General features: G+C 46.3%; 1 protein-coding gene across 2 annotated transcripts in view; it reads left to right on the forward strand.

The window, feature by feature from the left end:
• Positions 1-522: 522 nt before the first annotated feature.
• Positions 523-24,878, forward strand: part of LOC119393633 (cullin-1) — a 61,280-nt gene continuing 36,924 nt past the window's right edge. The window contains exons 1-9 of one of the 2 annotated variants that reach the window (XM_049416300.1): positions 523-627; positions 3,063-3,101; positions 10,512-10,707; positions 12,266-12,428; positions 15,446-15,613; positions 17,326-17,376; positions 17,604-17,694; positions 17,802-17,965; positions 24,017-24,262. In XM_049416300.1, the coding sequence (XP_049272257.1) occupies positions 10,550-10,707; positions 12,266-12,428; positions 15,446-15,613; positions 17,326-17,376; positions 17,604-17,694; positions 17,802-17,965; positions 24,017-24,262 (1,041 nt within the window). In that variant the 5' untranslated portion in view covers positions 523-627; positions 3,063-3,101; positions 10,512-10,549. Of the gene's footprint in view, positions 628-815; positions 840-3,062; positions 3,102-10,511; positions 10,708-12,265; positions 12,429-15,445; positions 15,614-17,325; positions 17,377-17,603; positions 17,695-17,801; positions 17,966-24,016; positions 24,263-24,878 lie in introns of those variants that run through there. The other variant, XM_049416301.1, reaches the window with a different exon arrangement.

Here is a 24,878-nt window from a genome sequence, read left to right on the forward strand (position 1 = left end):
CTCTACTCCTCGTACAGCTCGGGGCATGTCTTGTCTGCGAACTTCCCGTAAGTATGTAGTTTCACGTGGTCATTTCACTGGGTATCGTTGTTTCGAGACTGCTGTGATACTGCGCGACATAAGGGCCGGTGGTGGGTACCAAGCTTCCGAGATGACACGGCCGCATTTGACACCGTGGACGGGCAATCACGGGTAGCGCTGGTCATACTGACTGTACTGTACTAAACTACACTGATTGAGTCTACTATATTAACCATATGATATTAACTCTATGGCGCTGGTAGCTCGCGTTCCGCCGGAAATGTGCGCGCTGCAGTGCGCGGTCGCTCCGGCTCCGACCAGCCCGATGGGCGAAACTGAAACTTGACTGAAATTTATATGCTAGTTAAAATTATTTTTAAAAACTGCAAGTATGCTTAAAAATAACTTTTACCTTCACATTTTTGGTAATAAATGTAATTAAAAAATTGATATTTTTGTTGCCAATTTATGGTGGGTTTTGAGTTACAAGAGCTGCCTTCTCTGTCCGGCAGAGGTCCGACAGAAGGTAGGAAGTAAAATTTTTGTGCAGTGGTTGCAAAGGGCCGTCGTACGTTTATCTCTTGAAATTGATTTGTATGCCTTCAAGTGAGTACCGTTTTTCGATGTTTCGTTCGTGTAGCGTGAGCACTCGCTGTGCTGCGACTGTACGCTCGTTGTGTTACCGGCCTGCAGTTACTTGCATAAAAAAATTCGTCCGCCATTTTTGTAGTACACTGGCTGTTGTCAAAAAATCAGGGGACCCGTGCGACCACATTTTGTCACTTAAAATTGGCTAGGTCGAAGCCTACGAACCTTTGGTAAGCTGAGATATCCTTTCGAATCGGTGCTCTACCAACTTTTGCCGAATTAACCTCCATGTGTTCGCTTTGTTGGCCTCCGTAGCGTGCGAGAGCACCAGCACGCGAATTCTAGACGAGAATTTGCTCAAAGGCGCAGCTGAATTGTGAAGTCCTTTCCTTTGTCCAAGCAGTTGAAGCCGTAGCTTGTCCACACATCGGACGCGTTTGCATGATTTGTCGAGTACAGCGCCGAATGAGTCACGTTCACGTGTATTGCTTGTTTTGTGAAACCTGTTCCTGCAGTTCTGCAAAAACTCCAGGTTCACTCGTGCAGTGACCTTCCCTAAACGCGGTGAATTTTGTTTCTCGCCCTTCGATCGCATCGCCTGTCTGTTTTTCACGGCCTTCGGTTGAGAATACTAGCCCGTTTTCTTGCCCAATCTGTCATTTCGTTCCTTCACTTGGCCGGAGCTGCCGAGGCCTGTCTCCGCGCAAACAATGACCGTGTTACGCGACAACTGTGCAGTGGCCTAGATTTGACCGCTGACCGCGAAGGGTCAGCGGAAAAGCGTCTCATCCCCTCGGACACACGAATCTTTTTAGCTCTTTTATGTCACCTATCATCGCTGAAACCACACGTCCGCGTCTGGCGAAGTTGTGAGAAGCACGACAGCTTTTGGCGTGGGTCGCACACGCGCCTCCTGTGAACCTCGAAAACCGAGACATCATTCAAAGTGTCTTTTGTTTGTGGACAGTTATGTGCCTGGCAGACTTGGTCCGTTGTGCGGGCGTGGCGTGCTGCGTGTTTTTTTGCGACGTGCGTTTATTTTTGTCTTAAGCTATTATGGCTGGTCGCAGCCAGCAGTGCGGATGCAAGCTGTACGGTGGCCGTGCTGTCTTAGACGCTATAGTAGCGTGCACTTCATCGCATTTTGTTCGAAGTTCATACTGCGGTCTTTTTGGCAGGCCGTGTTTATCGTATTCAATAGTTCTGAGCGTTGGCGGACAAATACAAAGGTTCCTAATTTGGTGTCCTCGTTTGTCAAAAGAACGCTAACCACTGTTCAACATTTGCGAACCTTTTTATTTACTTTGCTCTATCCTATTATGGTCTCTAGTTGGCCACATGAGACTCTCAATTGCCCGTTCTAAAGATTCACAAGTGTTTATAATGGACGTAATGACTAATGAGCATGTTTTCACTTTCTCAGCACGCAGAAATTCGTGAAATCTGGGTCGGACATCAAGTTGAGTTTTATAGTTAGGCAATAAAAATGCTGCAATAATTAAATCTTCATTCAAAAACTGTCTGCCATGGTGTATCAGTGGCTATGGCATTCAGCTGCCAGGCTCATGGGTTTGATTTCAGTGGTCACACTTTAAGCTTTCAATGTGCAAATACTTTATTTGTACATGGAACATGCTGCATGCTAATGAATCTGGGATGGGCAAAATTAATCCAGAGCGCTGCATTACAGTGCCACTCATAACACACTGTGCTGTCTCTGGATGCTAGGCCCCTACAAATTGAATCAATTGAAGACCACAATATGCAGGTGTGTGAAGTTGTCAGATGAGGAAAGTTCAACAATTACATTTAATGAATTGTGGTGTGAAGGAAAAAATGTTGAAGTGAATCTATATATCAAGCTAAGCATTCATTGTTGGCTGTTTGGACTTATCAGTGTTGAGCTTAGCTGTAGCAGTGAACGTTTAGCACATTTGATAGTTCAGTGAACAGCACTTGCAGAAAGGTTGCCTCTGTAACTTGCACGTAGACATTGGTTTCTGAAAATTTGAAATATTCAAAGGGAACACTTGAAAAGCCCAACTGGGTTGAAATCCTGCCTCGGTTAAATTTGTTGTTAGTGAGCAGTACGTACCACTGCAGCGACCTTGGCAAGGCCTCAGGGCTGGTGTAGTTTTGTTGTGAAAAGCCCTTGAACAGCACCCAAGTAGAGCCGTTCACGTGGGGGTCATTGCAATGTAGGTCCAGTCAGGCCACCTCGGTGATGATCCAGTGCCCCCTAATTCAAAGTATTATTCAAAGGACTTGTATTATTGATAGAATGTAATTTCTGCATCCACCTATTTCAAAGGGAGAAGCACTGTGCTATCATCACGTGTAACCAAATTTGTATTGTGTCCTAGCCCTTTTTAACGAAGGCATCGGTGCCATATAAAACAAAATTCATGTGATGGCATATCATTCAATGACTGACATTTTCATTTCTTTTTCAGATACATTGCCTCAATGACAAGCACCGCTGCACCACAGAGGTGATGTTTGTTTTGCCTGCTATGCTCTAGATAAATGTATAAAAGAACTTGTTCCAGGCTGCAATTCTAATTGCCTTGAAATTGGGGTCTTTGGCTCAGGTGTTCGTTGCAGACACAGCAGTTGTAGCTGCTTCCCTCCACTGCCTGGGGGCTTGTGTTCTGTGAAATTGTAAATACCATTCCATTAGCAGTCGGCAAATCAGCTTACTTTAAGAGTTTTCGTAATTTGTGAACAGATCCTACGTAATTGGAATATCAGGGGTTGCATATGCACCCATTAATGTAAGGTGCAGAAGGCAGCATTCCATGTTTACTGATAATGTGACCATTTTCTTCCATTTCATGTAAAAACCTTTTATTTCATTAAGAGAGGCAAGATGGAGTACATACAGGCAGGTTGGCATGTGGATGCTTGATTCTGGATTTTTATTTCACCTCGTAGCACTCAAAATGCTGTTCACTATAGTTGGATACAACTTTAGGAGTCCGTGGCATTTCCTTCTCAAAGGTGGATGAACTCAAGCCTTCACCAATGGGCGTGCACTCGAGACTGATGTCATGAGCGGGATGGCCGGTGGCTCCGCCTTCGGAGAACATCGGTGCGTGCATGAGCGGGACTATTTCTTTAGTCGCGGAGGCGATCGGCTGCCGCGCTTTGGTCGTCTGGGTGGGGCCTCTCCTGACTTCTTAAGTTGTATCCGACTATAGTGCTCTTAACTGTGCGTTATGGCAGAACTGTCTAGAATATAGATAACATCAATGTAAATTTTTGTGAAAGTTGCTAGTACCTTATGCCACCTACATACAGCTCTCCTTGTGCCCAACTTTACGTCCAGGTGGAACAAATTAGGGGATAACTTCAGAGATATTTTAACACAGAAGTGTTTTGTGCCGGGGTCTACCAATACTTCAGTGACGTATTTCCGTCACGAAAATGTCATAGAAAATATTTGCTCAATCGGATCGCAAAGAAAAAAGTTCACTCAATGGGCATTGAACCCACGACCACTCTGACCGCAACAACAGATGCTGCCCAGGCAGCACGCCGGCATTGGACCAATCTCGGAACAATGTTGGTAAACATTGGCAGAAATATTGGTCCTGCGTTGGCTTTTCGGGGTTTGCTACACCTAAATGTGCATTGGTCCAATATTGGATGCCAATGATTTTCCAATAATGGCAAGGATGGCTGTAGCCAACATTGTCCGTCCAACATATCGCCAATAATGGCAAGGATGGCTGTAGCCAACATTGTTCGTCGTACGTATCGCCAACATTGTATAAATATTGGCAGCTCCAATATTTTTTGCCAGCCTTTATCGTTGGCTGCACCATCGTTCTTTCATTTCCAGCGTTTAACGCTGGAAATGAAAACATTTTCCACTGAATGTGTAGTTTAACGTGAGGTAGATTTTTGTGCACGTAAATAAATGCATGTTGCCCACGCTTTTGCTTTTAGGCAAGCAGCAGGGATAATCAGCGTACAAAAGCTGAGAGTACACACAAGTTTATTCTGCATGTATACATATGGCAAAGATACTGCAAGTTTTGAAAATAATTTCGCATTTCGCGCTTTGTTCTGCTGACCGCTTGCTGGCACATAACAGCTGCACAGAACCTACACTAATTACCTTCAATAACGTCCTTATATTAGAAATCGGGGAAACGGGACCACTCACAAACACACACAGCCTCCCTAGGTGTTAGCGCTTATTTGATTTGTCAGTTCACCGAAGGTTCAAAAGGAAGTCAGTGAAAAGCGAAGCGTGATACAAAATGAAATAAATGAACATGTACACGTGAACAGACATTCGATACAGCCGAGATCCATAACCACCTTGAACTACCAGAAAGTTCATCGCCTATTTATTAATTAAAAGGTGACTGCGGCAAGAGCTTGAAAGTCTGCGACAACTTCACAACTAATAAAAATTTGTGTGTTACAAATCCATCATTTCTTTGCGCGAATCCAGCGGCGAAGGGCAAATGAAAATAGGGTGTTAAGCTGACGCACTACAACGCGAGAAAAGAACAAATAGCACACGCAAATGCTGACAACATCGCTGAGGGTGAGAACTTAACCAACCTACTTCGAAGCGCACAATAAAGCCCCCCACATCGGTATTCACAAACTAGCAAATTTAAAAAAACTTACGCGGTAATGTAGACAATAATAAACGCAGCACACATTTCACTTACGAACAACACGGAAAGTAACATGCGACGAAGGAGAAAAACGACTTACTGAACGCGATACGAACACAAAAATCCGGCGGAAAGTTTGCGAGTTGTCAGAACACATCGGCGCTCATCTGCGGATCGCTCTTCAAAAGTCAAAACAGTCAGGCCCGATGAAGAACAGGGCAGCTGCCTTCTCACTGTGGCATCGCCGTCGAATCTCGGTATCCGTAGAATCGTGGCATCCTGTCTCGGTATCCGACTCCGTTTTTTCCCGACGACTCTCGACTGAGGGGCACGCGCCCGCCGATGCTGGGAGCCCGAACGAGGGAAAGTAACCGCCACTGACTGACGAAGAATAGCCGCCGGCCAGAAGGGGCCGAAACGCGTACGCATCTTCCGAGGTGCCGTCGTCTCCCGTCATCTCCCCCCCCCCCCCCGTCGTTTTCACAGGCATTGAAAGCGAACCGTCGTGGGCGGAGCAGCCGTCAAGTGACAAGTGTTTTATGACCAGCGACCACCGCGCTGCCCCACTGCCGCGAGGAGAGGGCGTGAAATTCCGGAGCAAAACATGGCGCCGCGCTGCTTCTCCGGCCTCCCGATCACCGAGAACATTTATTCAAAGTGAACACGTCTGGTTGTGTGAAGCGTTGAAAGTGCAAACATAACTCATCGATCATTTAAAGATTCCGCGGGCGATACCGTAGTCTTGGACAGCACGTCGCTGTAGCGCGCACACAAAGAAGTTATAATCCTGTAATCCAACCAGTCGTGTAGCAAACACGAAAATACACAGCGTGGTTGAAGTCACATGAAATGTTTTGATTGTTTGCCGTTAATAAAGCCGTGAGAATAATTTCGGTGCGTGTGCGGTGCGCAGAAGGCGCACCAGCCCAGAGGCCCATTGCGAAGCAGATGACTTCTATTCTACTCCATTAACTCGTCAACGCTATAGTTGTACAGCTTCAATAAATGTAAAAGTAGGGTTTTTTGGTTGTTTTTATACAGTTGCGATGTATACGCTGGCTGTATCACACAATTAACGTTAACTTTCAACAAGCATTGCAACGTGAGATTTTGTTTTGTGTTTCCTTTCTCATAGATGTATTTCCAACAGCGCGCAAAACTCAGTTGAGAACTTGGTACTTATTTTACATTGCTCAGCATCTGTAAAACGAATTTTGTCCAACTATTTTGCATATATTTTGTGCCACACTAAATGCCAACCTAAAAATCAAGACCCTGTGTGCGCCATTGTTCCCTTTATTATAGATTGGAATTTGCAGTTTTGTTTGTTGGCTGACGACGATGGACTGTTTTTGCCATCTTTATACAGTAAAAGCTCGTTAATTCCACACTTATTAATTCGGAAAGTCGGATAATTAGGACGCGTTCTCTGGTCCCTGCAAGCATGTTTATTGTTTAACGGCATCACACTCTCGTTAATTCGGCCATACCTGTCCGCAACCCGGTTAATTCGGACGAACCTCTTAGTAGGGTGGGGGACGCTGCGACGAACCTTTGCCCCCCCCCTAATGGGGAACCCTGCGCACGCCTATGGTGATAAGTAACCAGAAATCTTCTTTGAGGTGCGCTGGATGCCGGACAAAGTGACTTTCATAATAGCGTGCATGCAGGTGGTGGCTCGATTCGGGCTAACCTTCCCTCAGTGATGGTAAAAGGGGAAAAAAACATTCTTGCCGATTAATCATGCATATGCTTGCCAGTGTTTAAGACATTGGAGCGACAACGTGTAAGTCTGGACAATATTGTCCGGCGCGTAGCATTGGCCGTCCAATATTGTTTAACCAGTCAGATTGACTGGACAATATATCCAATCTACTGCCATTACTTAACCAATATTGTTTTACCAACGGATAAGCTGGCCCAATATTGCCATCCATACGGCCTGGTTCTGCCAATATCGTATTTACATCGGGAACCATGGGCCGTTGTTGCCAACCTCAAAGAATAGCACGACCAATATTGTATGTTGACTGGCAAAGATGGACCATTATTGGCGTCCTTGTAGGCTGGCTTGCCAACATTGGTTTTATAGTGGTTTGTATGGGCCATCATTGGGCCATCGTTTGCCAACGTATAAACAATATTGGACCAATGTGCTGTGCTGCCTGGGTGGCCACGCTATCCACTGCGCCACGGTCACAGACTCTGGAGTTTACGCGCCTTTTATATCTACCACTCTCCCGGTCGGCGGGGTGGTGTTGCCCTCTGGGGCCGGCAAGTAAAGTAATTCGTCATTACTGTGGCCTTCGCGATTAGCACCTGCAGCGCGTTACGCGTTCGTCCCATTCGGCACCTTTTCAATAGAAGTTCAATTTTGTCAACACACCATGAGGTGGCGATCTTGGCCCAAGCGTCGTAAAAGTGTCGGCCTCGCTCATAGCATCATGCTAATTCAAACCAAAAATAGCTCTGCGACGCGCGCCTGTCTCACCTGGCTGTAACACCGCGTTCCCCGCTCACGCGTTTGCCCCGAGAAAAATCGCGGCTGGGCTACCGGGGCAGCATGATGCGCTTTGCATTTCCCTCTAGTCCGGCCGTGGTGTTCAATCGCATTTTAACATGCCGTGGGATGGTGACCAAGTTCTGCGTCCAATATGCGACGCTTTTTTGGCTATCACACCTCGTTCTCTGATTACGCTTTCGCCGTTAACTACTACAGCTACCACAAGGGTTTGTTTAATCATTTAACATGGACATTAGTAGTCGGGATGGAGATGTACCACCAATCATCAACGTGGGTGCATCCACGTTAAACGGTGCTATAGCTGCCAGACATCAATATACATTGTACAAACTCTCTTATATCAATGTACAGTAAACATTCAGTTACTTCTGTAAGAGCACGCTTTACTTTCGTGTTATTCTGATTCCTATAACGGAGGGATCAACCATGTTTTTTATGCAGGTTTGTTGCGCAACTTCTCCTCAATTTTTTCAAACATTGTCCTTAAAGGTCTAACTGTCATTTGCAAACTGACACTGATTACATTGGTGAGCACTTTATCAGTAAACTTCGGAATAAGAACAATGCAACTTCTTTCATCTTGTTTTTATTAATTTTTTATACCAAATAATAAGAATACAATTCCACAGAGTGAACTTATCAATAAGAATGCCGCTCCACAGAGTGCGAGAAGTCCAGTAATGTTCCACAATTAGTGTTGGGAGGGAATGCGCTGCAGTTAACTGGGACTTAACAAAGCTAGAGGACGGACGAACGGAATGGACACGACAAGCGCAACTATCAAATGAAATTTATTGAAAGGAACATTGAAGGGCGATTACGATGACTTCATAGAAACCATTATGAAAGTTGAGCACCTGTGAGTGATGGAACCTGCGCCTGCAGCGTGGTAAGCGAATAGCTATCCATGTTTCAATGCGAACAGCTGAGGTGAAGTGCAGAAATGTCTGCTCAAGCATCCACCCCCTGTTTACGGATTTTTTCATCGCCTTTTGCTCCTGTACCTTCAAATAAGAGTTATCAGTGGTTTCAATCAAGTAAAGACATTTTATGAAATATGAGACTTGCACGAGATATGTTTTATTAAGAACATCCCATGAAAAAGTTTGTGGGAGAAGGTCATGGCACCCCTCACCGCCCTATCTATAGCCTCTGATCAATAAATATTGAGGTGGTGCATGAACGCTAGTGCATTGGGATGTTTGGATAGACCTGAGTATAAATGTAAGCCGATATAAGCATAGGTCGGCAAACTTACTCGTGAGTCAACTCACTCAGATCGAGCCGTGAGTCTGAGTCTGGGTGAGATTTAGTTTGGTGAGTTTGAGTCTGAGTGAGTCCGGTTGAGAAAAATTTTAGTGAGTCTGAGAGAGTCCGGTTGAGAAAAATTTTGCTGAGTCTAAGTCCGGGTGAGCTCTAAGCGCAAAATATATTTCTTCAGTGAGCCTGAGTGAGCTCCGCCGTCTATTGCCCTCTTATGGTTTTATCTGCAGGACTTGAGCATTACTATCAGCATAATGTCGGTTCACGTTTATACTCCCGTCGACTCGCACATACTTCAAAGCACTAGTGTCATACGCCAGCTCAATATTTATTTATCAGAGGCGTGGGTTACGAATGTGATAAAGATAACTCGTGTGAGTCATCTGTTTCAATAAAAGTGTCCTTACTGGATTGCAACCACAGATAACTCATATTTGAAATTGAGATCAAAAGGCGTCAAATAGAGCACTAATTATTCGAGATATTTGTGTTAAAAAGCATTGACACCATGGTTGAAAAGGCTAATTATACGCTAACAAACTCGTGAGTCGACTCACTCAGACTCGGATCGAGCCGCGAGTCTGAGCCTGTGCGAGTCCAAGTGAGTAATATTTTAGTGAGTTTGAATCCGAGTGAATCCGGCTGAGCAAATTTTCATTTATTTATTTATCATAGTACCCACAGCGCCCAAGGGCATTACAGTCGGAGTCCGAGTGTGTCCGGTTGAAGAAAACTTTAGTGAGTCTGAGTAAGCTCTGAGGACAAAGTATATTTCATGAGTGAGTCTGAGTGAGCTTTACATTTTTTGCTGATCTTTGGGTAGTAATGCTGAAGATGAGTAGATAGAACCATAGGTCGGCAATAAAAGGTGGAACTCACTCAGACTCGGTCAAGAAATATATTTTGTGCTTAGAGCTCACTTGGACTCAAATATCTTCCTCAACTGGACTCACTCTGACTCGCGGCCCGACCTGAGTCTGAGTGAGTAGACTCATGAGTTAGTTTGCCGACCTATGGTCGGGATATCGCATTGCTATAAACCCAAAGCGCCGAGGAATAAACAGAAAGATAATGGTTTTGACTACTGCTGTGTTTGTTCAAAGGAATGGCCATGTATAGCTAGCTACCTGTGCCTGTACAAAAGTGAACGAGCAGTCACAGCGGAACCTTTCATGTGCCATTTCGCATGTTGACCATCTTTTATCTTCCTGATTGTGTGATGTACTCCTATCGCACCTGTTGTTACTTCCTGCTTATGCGGAAACAAAAATAATTGTTGACCCGAAGGGGAGCTGTGCAAAGTATTTTACTATAGATTTGGGCAGAGGCATAGCAGTACAAACGTAATATTATTTTGTTACATTGTTGCATGGAGGAATGTAGGTATAGACGAATCACACTGTGTTCTGCAGATCAGCAGCGAACACAAGTTCTGTGGTTCTGCAGTCTCATTGTGTGTTAACGTGTGGCCTCTGCAGGAGAGCTGACTAGAGGGTGGGGGCCAGAGCCGGTCAGCATGGCGTCTGGCAGCCAGTCAGTGCGTGCGCAGAACAGCCATGGCCTCAAGCAGATTGACCTGGACCAGATATGGGGCGACCTGCGGGAGGGTATCGAGCAGGTGTACACCAACAAGCAGGAGAACATGTCCAAGACCCGCTACATGCAGCTATACACGTATCCTTTTTCCAATGTATTACTAGTATTGTTACTGGAAGCTTAAGTTTAATGATCATAAGCCAGCTATTCTAGTTTACTGCCGATCATGTGACACATTGTTGTATTCCGTACAAATATTTAACAGCCACTGTGTCTATGCTTGTGAATGTAGGGATTGCAAGGGACTGTGAAATGTCGTTAATTTGAAGTCACTGGACCGCGAAAAATCTTCAAATGAGTGTTTTCAAATTAACTGAACATTAAAAAAAAAAAAAAAACAGGATCCAGAGAACTGTGCATCACTGAAAGTAATCAGATGCTGGTTTGCCGTGTCTGGTAGCTTGCGGCTTATAGAGTCTCATTTTTCAGCAATACCGGATCTCACTTTTGCTGCAAACCCAGGGAAACAGTGGCCCTACGGAGCCACCTCGCAGTGCTGCATAACGACGTTGATTATTGATGGTTGGACTACTCCAGCCTTGTTGCTCCCAGTGCAAAATAGAAAGTGTGGTCACCTCACGGACAGTCGAAATATGTGCCCGTGGAGATGTTCCTCACTGCAACACAGTGGTCACGTGCGAGCAGAGTGTCACATGCGCCTCGCAGAATCAGCGCATTGTGATACGACCATTTGCCCCTTCTTTCTCGGAAAAAGGAAGAAATTAATAAAGGCTGGTCTGACTGAATTAGTGGGGTAGGCTGGCTGGAAAATATGACCTTTAGCGTTCTCAAATTAAGGTTTCGAAGCAGGTGTACCAGGCGAGCACTTCGCCAGCAGCTTCAGTGCGCAAGTTACTGATCGGAAGTCCACATACACCGTGGATTCTGTCATGCTGGCCTTTACTTTTTTTTTTTCCTTTGCCAGGAAGAATTGTTGAATGGTTGCATCTTGGCACACTGGCGCTTTGAGGAGCATGCGATGTGCTACCCGCGTGTGAGCACTCTTGCAGTGAAGGATGTCTTCTCTGCAGGGGGGCATTCCAGCACTGCTCAAAGCATACTATGGGGCATAGATGTTTTTTTCTTTCGAGCTGGCAGCGTTGAGGCTAAGGTGCTTCACCTATCAATCAACATCGCTATGTGGCATTGCATTGTAGCTCTGTAGGACTGTCCCACCCTGCGGTTTGTGGCAAAATTGTGATCTGATCAAGAAATGCCGCTTAGCACCCAAAATCATTCTGCTTCAAATTACCCAGTCGTACCTGCATAAGAATATACGGGACTGCAGAAGTTCAACCTGGGTGGGATTTTTATATAGCTGAATTCAAATGATCAAGCTTTTAGTGAATGTGTTGGTACAGATTCCCTCCACGATTCCCTCTCATGTATATTTTGACTGATACTGACATCTCTTTTGAAGCACGCTGCTTCTGGAAAAAGAGAAAAATGCAGCTAGTGGTGTTGTCGGAGGGTGGAACAAGCTGCTCTGCTATGAACAGCCAAATGGCACTGTCATGTTTTCGGTAACTCTAACCTAGATTAGCTTCTGTAATTCGTTATGTCTAAATGAGCTAGCGGTTTTTGTGATGCTTGCGCTTGTGGAATTGCGTTCCTTGACTCAGTCGGAATTGCACAGACATGTCTACGACTACTGTACCAGCGTACATCAAGGCGGCTCGCGGACGCCAGCAGCCAAAACCAAGAAGAACCAGCCTGTTGGTGGTGCCCAGTTTGTTGGCTATGAGCTGTACAAACGTTTGAAAGAGTTCCTCAAGAATTACCTTGTCACGCTTCTTAGGGTAAGTCCTACTCTTTCCTCTGAAATTTGTTGGAGTTGAGGTTTCTCTGCAAAAAAGTTCTCACTGTAATGGAGCTCTTTCTGTCCTTTAGCGTATCTGCCTTCAACCTTTCGCTTTATTTTTTTACAGTGTTATTGTTGAAAATGTGTTTGCAGATATGTGAACGTTCTGGAAAATTTTCTCATGTCTCTCAATAATCTGCCGTCCTGTATCTGTTTTTTTATCTCAGACGCATCTGTTTCGCCGGATGCACATGCTAGATGCGAAGTTAATTCGGCTAGTGTCAATACGTACATAAATCGAATTCAGCCTCTACATTGCCTCATTCTTGATAAGACAACTATGAAACACCACCCCAGCAGTGCTTCATCAACCTAGTGAAAAGAAACACTTTCATGTTGCTATCTCATAAGAATATGTTTAGGAATCCTCTCTAACATTTTTTCTGCAATTTTGCTTCGAAGTATTTGAAAAACATTCGAGAAATATTCGAAAAATATTCGATTCGATTCGCACTCACACTTCCAATATTCGAATTCGCTTCGCACCCAAAATTTTGCTATTTGCACAGCTCTAGTTATAAACGTATATTACTAACACTGTATGCATTGCAAGACTATTCTTCATTTACTTCGTTATAACCGATATTTCGTTATACAGTCGAACACGGATATATCGAACTCACATATATCGAATTTTTGGCTATATTGAACTTGCAAGTTATCCCCTTAAAAATCCTTTGTAGAACTATAGAAATTCGCACGTTTATATCGAACTGTATTTTTACCCGCCATCAGATATATGGAACGTCGTGCGAGCTGGAAGGTGCGCTTTGGCACTCGCTGCGCACCGTGACTTTCGCCATCTTCGCGGCACGGCGCCTCCGCCGACACCCGAAAAGCTCGAAAAATGTGAGGGCGAGAGGGCTCGGACTGTACTCCTGTTGGGCGCGTTCTCGAACTTGTGGAACTGCTTTTTTTTTTCCTTGTTTTTCTTTCTCTTTCTCATGCTTTCTCTGCGTTACCGCCGGCTCGAAGAGCAGGAACGAAGGACTCGGCGGCCTCCTCTTTTCGCCTTTTTTTGTTGCTGTTTTGCGAGTTTTGATCAGCCAACCACAGCCCACACCTTTCGTATTTGCTCAGCCAAACACAGCTCGTATCTTTCGTACATCGCTGCTGCCCTCGCAGGTAGCCCGAGTAGCCATTGCTGCCATCGCGACTGATCGCGAGCGCTTTGTTGGCGGAGTTCACTCTCGTGAGTTGTCACATGTGCAAGAACACAGTGGCCAACTACTTACGGAAGGCAGGCTTCGTGACGGCGGAACTTGCGGAAACCGGTGAAGATGGCGACGAAGAGAGCATAGACAACGCGTTTCGCAAGTTGTCGTCACTCTTCTCGGCTGCCGTTCTACCTGAAGTATCTGCGGACGATTTCGTGAAAGCGGACTGCAATGTTCAGGCTGTTGCGAGCCTCGCTGACGAGGGCATTGTAGCTGCGGTTGCAGGGACCCAGGATGCCCAGCCCGACAACTCAAGTGGCGACGAAGATCGTCTGAGGCGGAGGCGGCTACACGCGCATACTCCGCCGCTGAAGTGGCGGCAGCATTCGGCTTGATTTGCCGTTGTTGCGGCGACATGGAGGGAACCGGGCTGTCGCACCTGGACAGCCTCGATAAGATCGAGGCCAGCATCTTCCACTTCATTTCGAAGATGAAGAAGCAGGCCAAGATTAGTGATTTTTTTTTTTTCACGCGTATAAAGCATTCTGTTGCATCGTGTGTGCAGAAATAATTGTCATTCTTGAATGCGCCGATTGTAGGTGATCATCTGCCACTGGTAAGATCTCAGGGGGCCTGTATTTTTTTATATCGAATTTTTCATATATCGAACTAATTCGCGATCCCCTTCGAGTTCAATATATCCGTGTTTGACTGTATAGCTTTATTGTGAAGCGTTGCAAGTCTTTGGTGTGTGTATACAGTAGAACCCCGCTGATACGTTTTTGAAGGGACCGTAGGAAATAAACGTAAGAGACGGGAAACTTAAGAGCCGAAAAACAGGAAAAACGCCAAAATATTTAGTGGTACAGAATTTTATTTCAGTGCTTAACGAGCAGCACGAAAATTGGCGCGCTCAGCCGCGATCTAGTCGATGGATAGAAACGCGGAGCTGGGGACGGCCTCATCCACAGAAATGTAATCAACGTATGTGATTTTTTTAACACCAGCAGCTGTAGGCATGAAAGAACTAAGCACACGCAATCGCGACCAGCGCGGCGAGTCCGACCGCGAACCGCGCGCACGACCATGCGAGCTCCAACTAGCTCGAACTCCTCCCGTCCTCCGACAAATAACGATGATGATGAGTCTACGCCAACGCGATGGCAGACGTGAATGCCAATCTTGAAGGCCTTGCTTTCGCAAGCAATTACGTCATAGACGCCATGTTTGTGCAATACAAATCTCAAAGGCTATGCTTTTGTCAATAGTAAATGCCAATCTCGAAGGCCTTGCTTTCGCGAGCAACTACGTCATAGATGCCATCTTTGCAATATGAATCTCGAAGGCCACGCTTTTGTGTGCATCAATTGAAGGATCTTGTTGCTTGCGCCTCTCATGCGGCTAATATTAGGGTCAAACCAGGCCAAGCTGCGTGAAAATGCACCATGGCCGCTCTCTTCGGTAGTCACTCGGTCGGCTCCGAGCGCACTTCGCGACGTATCATACGGGAACGGTCCGACAGTTACGACGTAACAGCGGGGTTCCCAATACATTGTATCCTATGGGAGCTATGCCGGGACCGGCGCAAAACGACGTAACAGCCGGGAAAACGCAGCAGTGAGGAACGTAACAGCGGGGTTCTACTGTATTATGATGCGCTGCAAATCGTTAGCATGCTTGCAGTTCGTAACAGCATCATCTCTTGGCAGCTGTTTATCTTAGATTGTGCTGAGATCTAGTGCTTTTGACATTGCAAACACTCATCAGTGCTGCTATAAGTGGCGTGCCTGATATGCAGGATGGAATCGACCTTATGGACGAAGATGTGTTACGGTTCTACACCAAGGAGTGGGAAGAGTACCAGTTCTCAAGTAAGGTGCTCAATGGCATCTGTTCCTATCTCAATCGGCACTGGGTCAAGCGAGAATGTGATGAGGGAAGGAAGAACATCTACGAGATATACCAGGTGCGCCTGCTTCGTTTCTATATTTTTCTTTTCTAGCTTTCGTCCATCATAATTCAAACTTTTCGATCCCACCGCTCCTACTGTCTATTTCAGTGCAAACAGTTTGACCTTGATATAACAAACATACACATAAGATTTCCAATATAGCAAAGTAAATATAATCTCACTACCATTATGGTATAAAATACATACATTTATACAGTAAAAGCTCGTTAATTCGGATTTCTAGGGACCGGAAAAAATGTCCGAATTAACCGAATGTCCGAATTATCGAATGGTCGAAATAAACACAATAAATGCAAGAGTTTTTTCAACATACCTTTACTTTACAAAGTAATCGCGGATGCGTCTCTGTTTTCGAGCAGAAATTCGCGCGGACACAATTTTTCTGAGCCCTTCAAGGTGCTCAGCAGCTCGCATGCTGTTTGCAGTGCCAAAACAAAATTCTTTAAGGACGACGCGGGCCTCCGCGGCTTCCTTCATAGTGCGAGGGGGCCTGTGTGGCTGCTCCTCTTCAGGCTCTTCGTTCTCGGATTCGTCGCCATGCATCACTTCCTTGACGATTTGCTCATCAGTCAAGAGAGCCGGCAGTGGCAACGCCATCAATGCCGATATAATCGTCGAGTGTCACTGCAACAGGCATAACACTTCCGAAATCCTGCCCGTCATCGGCACCGTCGTTCGGCGACACTTGGGCCACTGCGGCATTGCTGGAGTGGGGTACAACAAAGCCACTGTGCCTGAAACAGTTGGCAATGGCGTGCACAGGCGTGCTCTGCCACACGTACGCGAATAATGCTAACTGCGCTCAGGAGACTCACGTCGTATTGTTTGCCGACGTCATGGCACAGGAGATACTAGGCACTTTTAGAATAGCGTACGCAAAGCTTTGCGTTGGCTTTTCGCGCAACTGCGCATGCGTCGTACGCTAACCGCTTGCGGGCTCCCGTTAAGTGACGGAAATAGCGGGCCGCTAACGCTAACTTAGCGTACGCTATTCTAAAACTGCCTACTTTTTGCCGGGAGAGCCCATTTTTCAGGGCACGCAAAATTTCTACTTTGGTGGTGAAGTCCTTCGCCTCGTACTTGGGCCGCTTCGCCGGCGTTGCCATCGGCGGAGAGAGTGCGTTCACACGAGAAGTCAGCACAAAAGCACCAGCAACGATCAAGCTAAAGGAGCCGTACTGAATTGTTCCTCGATAAAACGGCGTTCAACGATGCAGCACACCAACGGCAACAAAGCAACGAAAAATGACACCGTGCCAAACACACACACACGCCATCACGCGCGAAGAAAAGGCGTTCAACCAGTCTCAAGTCAAGCCAAGCCGATAATTGATGTCCATGGCGATGCTGCGTTTGAGCTTCATTTTTGTTCCGAATGGTTCTTTTTTCGTTTTCAAGCCTCGCCAGTGGCCCGAAAGTCGCCGAATTATCCGATTTGCGGTCAAATCTGTCCGAAATAACGAGCGCCCAGTCTCATAGAGTGATGCATATATTTACAGGGACCAGATGACGTGTCCGAATTAACCGATTTTCCGAATTAACGAGAGTCAAATTAACGAGCTTTTACTGTAACAGACTTTGCGTATGATGAGTATTTTGGTGTCAAATGCAACTTTGCTAGAATGAGGTTCCAGTGTATGCAGTAGTAACCGTTCTCATGTTTACAGCATTGCATCATATGCTTTTCTTGTTTCATTGTTCTTCAGCTGGCCTTGGTCTCCTGGAGGGACTGCTTCTTTACACCGTTGCACAAGCAGGTGTGTACCTTGATAGGATCACTTGAGGTGCAGTATGCGAGGCCAGTTGGTTACACAAGTTTTTAAATGGGGAAAGCGAAGCCAAAAAACTTCATTAACCATTTTTTGGCACTGTTTGCTCACTTAGAAACATGCTTTTGTAGTGATTTGTACGTCAAGCTAGGCCTTTTGTTTTGCCATATTTTTTTTAACGCCTGCATTTCCTCTGCGGTCTTCCTTCTGCTTAGGTGACCAATGCCGTTCTCAAGCTCATTGAAAAGGAGCGGAACGGCGAGCCGATCAACACGAGACTGGTCAGCGGCGTCATGTTCTGCTACGGTGAGCGAATCGTTTTCGTGGTCACATGCAACCAGCTGCTCATTAAAATTTTTGGAATGTGTTTGGAAGTGTTTGATGAAATTGGGTCATGCCTTCGTTTGCTGCAGTTGAGCTTGGTCTAAACGAGGAAGATCCGTCGGCCAAGGGGCCAAACCTGTCCGTGTACAAGGATGCATTTGAGAACACGTTCCTGGAAGACACTGAGCGCTTCTACAACCGGGAGAGCATGGAGTTCCTGAGGCAGAACCCTGTCACTGAGTACATGAAAAAGGCACGTCCACCTGTTAAATATACTTTTGTTGTGTGCTTCTTGTGCTTTCTGTTTTGAAGTGCTGCCGTGTTGAATTGACTCAGCTGTGAGCATTGTAGAACAATCCTGGGAACGCCAAATTGTGCTGGTAACAGATTTCTTGCAAAGAATGTGCTTTCATAGAGAAGTTGTGCATTTAACCCTTTCACTGTCAGGTGTTTCTTGCCGTGACGCACCCTCAGGTTCGGCTTGGTTGCTGGAATATCAGGGAAGCTTGAAACTCAGAGAAATGGCACATTGTGAAGTTGAGATGAGAGATTGGGATGGAAATGGGATACAAAAACTTTGTTTACTGCTGATGGCAGCAAGCGAGGCCGCGGCGAGCGAGCGAAAGCAGTGATCGAGACAGCAGCATGCTTCTCTAAGCTTGACGCGCCGTAGCAAACATGCCAGCAGAATACAAAAAAAAAAAGGAAAAGACCTGCAAACCTGCAGCAAATGGCAAAACAATCCTTGTACTCTTAATCACACGAGCACTGCATGGTCGCCTTGCCCGAGATAGTAACATGCGCAGAGCGACCATACCCCTCAGCAAAGAGTGGGGGTAGTCGCTCCATACTCTTCAATACACGTACCAACACAGTGAAGGGTGAAAATACGTGCTTCTAGAAGGCCTTGACAGATGGTGCAACCAGTAGAATTACACTCAAACCTCATTATAACAAAGTCATATCTGCCACGAAAATAACTTCAATATATCCGAAAATTCGTTATAACCATTTATTTTCAACACTGTAGCTATGACAAGGCTATTCTTCATTTACTTGTTATAACTGATAATTCGTTATATCCGTGTTCGTTATATCGAGGTTTTAATCACGCCAGCTTTGCGCTTGGGCGCGAATTTTTTAGCGCACAGTGGAGAACGTACCTGTACGTTAGTGACACCAGAGTTCTTAAGGGGGGACGCGGGTCTTAGAATAGTAAAAAATGGACAGAAAATCAGTTTTGAGAAAAACGCATTTTAGGCATGTTTGCACCCCTAAGCAGCTGCCCTCAAAATATTATCGCCGATTTCGCCCGGGAAATGGGTTAAAACTTATTTTTAAGACGCCACGGGAGCCGCAAAATGCATCTCAACAGGCAAAATTTCTTCAAACTTCCCGCGCGCGCCTCGGGCGCAGCAGCTGGCTGATCGCAGCCATCTTTGGCTTGTTTTGAAGCTGTTTCCTTTGTGTACATTTTGCGGCGTTTCAAAATGGCGTCGCTGCAACAGAACGGCCGCTATCGGCGCTTTTCCGAAGGGTGGTTGTAGAACGCTCATTGGCCAGAGCACGCGCGCGCGAGGCGAGCCCCTTCTCTCGCGCCTCCCATTGGCTGGCGCAACCCGAGGCGGCCATTTTGTTTTTGTATTTTTGTTCTGCGCTCACGGCTGCCGTGTTGCCGGTGTCGTGTGCTCGTGTGTCGCTACAAGTGTCATCTTCCTCTGCTTACGCTCGCGTTCGTGCGGCCCGCTGACACACAGTTACCTTATTTTGTGCTGGCACATCCGGAGATTCTCGTGTAAAGAAGACGCGCGAAGCGTACGAGGGCGCGATGCCGAAACTACTTGTCGCTACCGGAGCGTCGAGTCTACGAGAACTGCCCGGTTCCCCTTGGTCAAGCTGCAGCCATCGGATCATTAGGCAACGCTTCAGTGGCATTCGAAACCGTGTTCGTATGGCATACTATGCGGGACTGCCGAGTGCGCGGGAGATACGACGACGGGAGGAGTGCTTGGCATCGCAGCGCGCAACGAAGCAGCGGAAGTTCAAGCCGTTGGATGTTGGTGAACGGCGGCAAGGAAAATGGCACAGAATTTATCCGCGTGGACTTATCCGTGATAAAAACGTTCTTTGGGCTTGTGCTTCGTTCCGAGTTCGGCTCAAGCAGTGACATTTTTCAAGGCAGAGGGTATAGGCTGCTTTCAAAGCCTGTGCTTCATTATCATAGGTGCGACTCGCGCGAGAAGCGTTTCTCGTAGAAGGTAGCTGGTGATAGTGGTGCTAAAGATAATTAATGTAATTTGAAGTGAAATGAATTAAATTAGGGCCACAAATACTGTCGACAAGGGTGCAACGGTAGTCGCTTCAACCACGACCTGACAGAGCAACACCGAAATTGCAGAGACGCCGTGTTACACTTTGGGAAATTGATTTGTGCTCCACAGCCTTGAGAAGGTTAAAAACTGACATTGGAAGTTGCAAAAGGAGCACTTATACAGTAGTGACACCAAGCACAGACTTTCAAAATTACACAAACCAGCAGGGGACCCCGAGTACAGCCCTTGCCTGCTGTTGAGCCAAGTGCTATTGCTGGACAATAATAACTGATTTTTGGTTTAATAAATAACCCACGTGCTTTTTAGACTTAATCTCTCTATTTTATTTGCCTGTTGCAAAGCCACATTCATAGACAAATTTTGTATTTCTTTAGCTTGCAAGGAATTGGTACAGGCCTATGAATTGCTAAAGGTGGAGTTTATCACTCTGGTACTGGGTGCACTATGTGGCTTTATAAGAAGATTTTGCCAGTACATTGGCAGGTCATGGTCACATATTTGGTATGGCTGTTCTCGTGAAGAAGAAACCTATCAAATGATATAACCACTAGTGCTGTGGCTGCACTTCCACAAAAGTTACAGTTGTCTGAAACTTCAAATGCGTTTTTCTCAGTTTGATATTTTTGCTCAACGCACTCAGCCTTACGGGGTTTTTTTCCATGTTGTTGCTGAGTAAAAATGACAAATTTGGTATCATTTTACTCGTATTGAAACGATCTGGGGGGTGATGCTATTTGCATTACTCTAGCACCATTTTACAAATTTTAATTAAAGATACTAATGAGAGTGAATCAGAAAAAATAACCACCAGTGAATGTTCATCTGTTTTCTGACCTTCACAGTGCTCTCAAGGGAATAAAAATAGCATCACCCCCTACAGCATGATCTGGGCATTGGGCCCATGCACTTACATATTGGTTTTAGTAGGTCGAAATTGCCTAAAAGCCCCGTAAGAAGCAGGCACTAATTATTTTTTCGAACCTCGAGATCTTTTGAACTAGTGCAGCTATTAAAAAACTAATTACAGATTTGAAATCAGCATAAAAAACTGGTCAAGACAGTGAAGTTTTGTTCATATTGACTCAAAAATAAAGAAAAAATTTTAGGACCCACGTCCCCCCTTAAGTCATACAAGTTGCGAAACTCCCCATGTGCCTCATATATCAAAATCCGGACACCCCAATGGCCGAAATTGCGGAGGTCTGCTGATTGTCGAGTCATCTGGTGACCAAAAAATCAACTAATAAACGCTCGTGATGACGGCAGCACTGCGTACAGTGCTGAGCAGCTTGCGAGAAGCGCACGCAGGCGTGGCACCGTGGTGATTTAGTGTTTTGTATTCCTGCTCCCAGATGGCACGACAATCTGCGGGTCCCCATAGAATCGGCCATGGGAATGTCCGGGTTTTGGAACGCAGTGTCGCAACTGGTATGATTGAAGGACTCTGACACTGCAGTGGGGGGCCGGGGGGGGGGGAGGGGGGGTGTGGACGGAACGGAGCGTGAAAACGTACAGGTACGTCAGTGACAGCGAAAGGGTTAATGGGTGGTGGCATGTAATGTAGGGTGCTCAAAGATTGCAAAGCAGCATTGTTTTTTTATTAGAACGACTGCTATGAGCAATTTCTTGTGATAACTGCATCATGTCGCTGCAAATCTGGCCACTAACAGTAATCAAGGCTCTGATGCTAGTGTTTTTTTAGTCATAGTTATGCCGATATGACATGAAGCTAAAGTATGTCCATTACTTAGCCCTAAATTTTCACATTTCAATCCGTGAGTACTGCACACATGTTCAGTTGCTGTTGAGGAAGCTAGGGTTATCTATCAACCAGGTGATTCCAGTATTGAGTAACTTCTCGGGTGGCTTTGTATTCTTCTCTGTAAATGCTAGGGGTGCTGCATTGTGCAGTGCTTATATTTTAGTGGTTTTTATAAATTCGAGAGCATTTCTTTAGCCATTGCTACCCATTTCGGCCCGACTGTCTGGCCTAGGTACCGTGACCACACACCCTGCTTTTGTAGTATCTAGGCCACACAGCCAGCCAGGCCAAAGTGGGCAAGGGTATCCGAAGAAAAGCTCTTGCACTTAATATCTATTCCCTGTGAGGAATTCAACCTGGGCCTCGAGACCAACGGGGCGCCCCGCCACGGTGGTCTAGTGGTTATGGCGCTCGACTGCTGACCCGAAGGTCGCGGGATCGAATCCCGACCGCGGCGGCTGCATTTTCGATGGAGGCGAAAATGTTTGAGGCCCGTGTACTTAGATTTAGGTGCACGTTAAAGAACCCCAGGTGGTCAAAATTTCCGGAGCCCTCCACTACGGCGTCTCTCATAATCATAGCGTGGTTTTGGGACGTTAAACCCCAGATATTATATTATTATTACATGCCAACGGTTGAGAGGGGGTCCAGGATATGCGTGGCAGAGTGGAAAAGCACTGCCACTGTAGTGCTGTCTCGATGTCACTGCACATACAGTCGCCGACCGTTTATTCAGACTCAGCAGGAACCACCGAAAAGTCTGAATAATCAGGAGTCCCAAAAAAAGGATTTACCAGAAAAAAGCACCTGTATTGACCCAGCGGCCGGAAAAAAAACTTGTCAGTGCGCGTCTGTACACATGCACGCTTACGCGCGACCTAGTCGGCCTGTATTTCAGCCAATGTTTGGCCACTCCTGTGGGTCGGCAATGCACTGCAACGGCCTATGCTAAATCTCCATTTGATGGCTGTGGTGTGGGAGGCGCATCATCACGGCAGTCACTGTCCACATGCGCTAGTTCGAGTAGCCGACTGATGATCTCATCGCGCAACTCGGCGAAAACTTCCAAGCAACTTCAGATTGAGGTCGGTCGCCTTCCACCTGGCGAATAATCACTGCATTTTTCGCCATCGTCAGGGCCTTGTAGTTGCCGCGTTTTAGTTCCGACGGCGCACATGGAACAGGCGGCGTCAGAGCAATTTCAGCAGATTAAACCTTGCCCACCAAGCAACAAACAAGGGAGCGAGACACAAAGCTCGGGACGCAGATCAGACACATCTGACAACACAAACCCTCAAACGCCAAAAGGGAACGACGTTGGGCTAGTTGATGTTGCAGCGCTTGTGTTGGCGTGCTCTCTTTGTACGAATTAGGATCCGCGTCGTACTTGTACGCGCTGTCATTCACTTCAAACGCCGCACCGAGTTGAATCCAATCGCGGCTTGGCTTGGCCTCCTGTTTGGCCGCAATAGCAGTCTAATGGATACTTGACTGGCTAAAGCCAGAAGGCAGCCGTTACGCGTAGCTAACAAACAGAGCCTTCGAGATCGGCAATTTCTGCGTGGATTTTGACACTGGCACGATCTCCAGCTATCGCCAGTGCAGCATTTCAGTGCTGGCTACCTAGCAAAAATATGGTAAACATTGCTGACAGCTTGTCGTGGCGTTCAATGTTGCACTCGATCAGCCAGCCGGAGTCCGAAAAATCGAACGGCGCACTGTGGGGCGTCCGAATTTTCGGTCATGAGTTTACATTACTTCAATGGGATGAGTGGCGGTGCCGTGAAGGTGTCCGAATAAACGAGCATGTCTGAATTTTCAGCGTCCGAATAAACGGTCGGCGACTGTACGAGATTTGTGCATGGAGGCGTCACTTCTTGCGCTCATTTCTTTTACTTTTTCCAGGCTGTTCGCTTTCTAATTGTAGATCATTCTAGAATGTTACGCTTGTTTGTAACATGAACTGTTCGATAGGTCATGTTCAGGTAGCGCCATAGGGCGCTCGTATGTCGCTCAGTTGGCTGAAAATCGCTACCTGCACATGAAATCTAACTATATTTGCAATCAGAATGAAAGAAAATACACAAATGGCAAACGTTTCATCACATTTTCTAAAAGCAAATGTTCTAATCTAGCATACAAGTACTCAGGCTTCCTACTGAGCTGTGGGCTGGTTTTGACTTTGCTCTGAATTCTTCGTGTTTAACAGGCGGAGCAGCGTCTGACGGAGGAGCAGCGACGGGTGCACCTGTACCTGCATGAGACGACGCTCGAGGCACTTGCCAAGACATGCGAGAAAGTGCTCATAGAGAAGCACCTGGAGATCTTCTACGCAGAGTTCAAGAACTTGCTCAGCGACGACAAGGATGAGGATCTCGGAAGAATGTTCCAGCTTGTGTCGCGCATTGTTGATGGGCTTGGTGAACTGCGTACTCTGCTCGAAGAGCACATACAGGTGCGTAATATACTTTGAATGCTTGCTTGGGTCTTCTCATAACCGCCGCATTGGTGTAGTGGTTCTGGTGCCTGACTGCTGACGCGAAGGTTGCGGGGTCTTGTTCCGGCTGCAGCGGCTGCGTTTCAATGGAGGCAAATTGCTAGAGGTCCGTGTGCTTAGAGGTAGTCAAAATTGCCAGAGGCTTCCCCTACGGTGTCTCATAATCATATTGTGGTTTTGGGACGTAAAACCCAAGAAATTATTATTATGGGTCCTATCGTAGGGATGTGCAAGCTGAATCTTACTGATAGTGCGGGTTTGAGGAAAGAAGAGGATTATGTTTCGTGGGTTCAAACCTCCAGCCGACTACGCCAAGTATGACATTTAGCTGAGGATGTGGTTCATGGTTGCAGGAGGAAAAGGTGTTAATGAAGCGAGGTGTGGTTGAATTTCACGAAACATTATCATTGCACCATTATGCTGCCAATTCTTACGAAATTTTATTGCAGAAATCATACAGTGTAGTGTAGTTGCCTGAAGGAGAACGAAATGGCCCAAGTTTGGTGAAGGTGGGGAACACTGGTGAATGTGTGCGTGCGAACAGCGCAAGTAGGGATGAACAGAGTTGTGAAGG

This window comes from Rhipicephalus sanguineus, chromosome 5 (genome assembly GCF_013339695.2).
Source record: "Rhipicephalus sanguineus isolate Rsan-2018 chromosome 5, BIME_Rsan_1.4, whole genome shotgun sequence".
NCBI classification, from domain to species: Eukaryota; Metazoa; Arthropoda; class Arachnida; order Ixodida; family Ixodidae; genus Rhipicephalus; species Rhipicephalus sanguineus.